The sequence below is a fragment of the Juglans regia genome, chromosome 1 (genome assembly GCF_001411555.2).
Source record: "Juglans regia cultivar Chandler chromosome 1, Walnut 2.0, whole genome shotgun sequence".
NCBI classification, from domain to species: domain Eukaryota; kingdom Viridiplantae; phylum Streptophyta; class Magnoliopsida; order Fagales; family Juglandaceae; genus Juglans; species Juglans regia.
In genome coordinates, this window is record NC_049901.1 from 22,853,873 (window position 1) to 22,857,188 (window position 3,316).

General features: G+C 39.9%; 1 protein-coding gene across 1 annotated transcript; it reads left to right on the forward strand.

The window, feature by feature from the left end:
• The first annotated feature begins 1,918 nt into the window (after positions 1-1,918).
• On the forward strand, positions 1,919-3,316 carry LOC108986638 (zinc finger CCCH domain-containing protein 2-like). Its single transcript, XM_018959321.2, has one exon. The coding sequence runs from the start codon at positions 2,014-2,016 to the stop codon at positions 3,205-3,207; it is 1,194 nt and encodes a 397-aa protein (XP_018814866.1). The 5' UTR covers positions 1,919-2,013; the 3' UTR covers positions 3,208-3,316.

Consider the following 3,316-nt stretch of genomic DNA (forward strand, 5'->3'; position numbering starts at 1 on the left):
TCCTGATTGAAGTTAAAAAGTAACAAATAGTTTTGTGATAATTTAATCCAAGATTCTGACTTTTTGGTATGCCTATCAAATAGATAATGAATACATAGCGATTAAAAGGATTCTAAAAAACAAAAGCACAAACCTCTGCTAGAGGACAGAGGTTTGACTCTTGTTCTTCATTTAAGACCCAGCTTAATTATGCATGCCTAGCATTGAATTGGTCCATCAAATGATTTTAAAAAGCCAGATGTACTAAAGATGATCATATCTAATTATCTGATATGATTATATATAGTAAATAATTAATTCATGATTTTCCAATATGATTATGGTAAATTTCTTGGAATCATAAAAAATTTTTTATCTTAAATCACAATGTTTTGAAAGAAAATCTTACGTACGTACATAGATGTGTCGTTCATATAAACACGACTAAACTTGTGATTTGTGCATTCATGCGTCTGCCTGATTGTAAAACCGACAACTATAACAAAATCTGATATTGCTTGAACTTGAATGTCATAAATCTGCAGTAAGAGCAATATTCGAGAACAAGAAAACATGAGAACTACTATATACTTTTCGAGAGGTTTAATTTGGATAGTGATAGAGTTGAGATGAAATTGAAATATAATATTGTTATAATATTATTTTATTATTATTATTATTGTTTAAAATTTGAAAAAGTGAATTGTGTATTGTATTTTGTGTGAGAATTTAAAAAAATTATAATGATCAAATGAGATTAGACGAGTTAAAAGGTTTTTTGTATCCAAATCTCCCTTAGTTTTAGTCACAAAAATTTTTTATAAAAGTAAATTTACAAATTGACGAAACTTGATGTGATCCGTCAATATTTTAAAATTATTTTTATTATAAAATAAATTTAACATATCCTATAAAGTGACACCAATTTATAAAAAAAAAAATTTTTTTTTGGAATTACAGCATCGTCAACTAAAATCCAAGTTATAAAGGATATAACTCCAAAACTCTCTCGTGGCCCTACATTGAAAAGAGCATCACTACTACTTTTAACTTACCAACCGATGACTCTCACGTGTATGTATATATTTTGAGGAGACGATACAAAAGCATGCAGCTAATTGGCCTGCCAAATTAGCTCACGTTCAGAGACTGCAAAAGTCTTATCTGAAACCAAAAGTAAAATTAATGGCAACTACAAAAGATCGATCATGTTAAATTACTCACTCGATCGATCGTATTAATATCAAAACATTTTCACAGATTTCAATATATAATCCCTAATTAATTAATCTTAAAGATCAGAAAAGTAGAAGCTCTTTCACATGGATTTTTTTTTTCCTTCGGCAAAATGGAAGGTGGGGGGCGATCAGCATAATTATCCTCCCTGACTATAAATATCATTGGAGCCCCTTTCCACTATAAAATATCCAGTTTAAGCCATAACTACTGCCCAATGAGCGAACCCGTCACCATAACACCACCAAGCTATCAGCTGGTCCAAATCTCATCCCATAGATTCTTGATTAAGCATTATTCTCACAAGCGGTTTCAACTTATATTCAACTTGAACTCCTGACTTCGAGACTATAGAATATCAACTCGTACCAACTAAGTAACCACCTCGGTGGTTCTTTCACATGGACTTAACCCTTTTAAGTACTGATCATCCTTGACAATTAACAATCACAACCCAAAACAAATTAAATCCAAACCATCTGGTCTAATTAGATTTGTTAACAGACATACATACCAACTGCGTGCCATGTGAACCGTCCTCGAGCTGCCACATACCCCAACTTTGCATGCTGATCCCAAATGCTATGCAGCCACGCATCTCCCAAACCATACCCCCTCCCCCATCCTCGTCATCCTTCTTTCTTTTTCTTCTCTCTCTCCAGAACCATCTTATATGTATATTTATATATCCCATCCCCTTCATGTTCCCCTACTCATCAACACCATCCTCATTCTTTTTCACCCTCTCTCTCTCTCTCTCATTGTGTGTGGTATAAATAGACGCATATTGCATCTAAGATGAGCAGTAGCGTTTGTGCAGAGCAACACAAGCTCCATACCTCCCACCAACTCCTCTCCTCCAAGAAGCAGCTCAAGAACATAGATATCCCACCAAGAAAGCTCCTCGGCCGCCGCCTAATTCCGACCCAAGAAGCCGAAATGTATTTCTCCGACTCCCCGCGCTTCTCCTCTTCCTTGGACGAATCCACCCTCTTGCGGAAATTCTTGCCCTATAATGGTGGCGACGATGACTCTGATGACTCCGACCCTTACTCCTCTGACCACTTCCGCATGTTCGAGTTCAAGGTCCGCCGCTGCACCCGCAGCCGTAGCCACGACTGGACCGACTGCCCTTTCGCACACCCTGGCGAAAAAGCCCGCCGACGGGACCCCCGGCGGTTCCACTATTCTGGTCAGGTGTGCCCGGAGTACCGCCGCGGCGGATGTAGCCGTGGTGATAGCTGTGAGTTCGCTCACGGCGTGTTCGAGTGCTGGCTGCACCCTGCCAGGTACCGAACCGAGGCTTGCAAAGATGGGAAGAACTGTAAGCGAAAGGTGTGTTTCTTTGCTCACACGCCTCGCCAGCTTCGTATTCTGCCACTGAATTCTCAGAACTCTTCGCCGACAGAGCTTCCTTGCAAGAAGAAATTCCTGAAATCCTCCAGCTCGAATCATTGCTGCTTGTTTTGTCATTGCGCAACCTCTTCACCGACTTCAACGCTATTAGGTATGTCCCATTTGTCTCCGCCGCTTTCTCCGCCTCTTTCCCCTGTGAAACAGCGTTCCATTAATGGTTTATCACCGATTTCTCGATATACTGACCGATTTGTAAGCTCCGAGCTGTCCGGTACTGGTGGTATGCACCAGCTGAATCCTGGGGTGCCGAGCTACAAAGATGTGCTAACTGAGCTAATGAGCTCGTTCGAGGCCATGAATTTCAGTGAAGAAGCCTCGCCTTTGTCTTCTAAAAGCCCAAATGTGCCTTGGGTTGATGTTTCCTTCAACAGTGAAGATCAGCCACAGTTTATTCTTTCACCCTCAACACCAAGCCCTTATGGGTCTGAAAATTTTTTCAGCGGGAACTGCTCGAGCAAGAGCTTCGTTGATGATGGCGGCAATAACAACGACAACAACAAAAACAAGGTCAATGTGGAAAATCCTTGGTCTTGCTCTGATCCTGATCTTGGGTGGGTCAATGAACTTCTGATGTAGATCGAAGAAGACTGATCGTGGTAAGAGTGACGGCCATTAAAAGATGCTTGGTCGATCTGGAAATATATATATATATATATATATATATTGAACCTACAGCCGTGCATGC

What these genes read in the sequence shown, in the direction of transcription:
- LOC108986638 (XM_018959321.2), top strand. Translation starts at nt 2,014, where the DNA reads ATGAGCAGTAGCGTTTGTGCAGAGCAACACAAGCTCCATACCTCCCAC.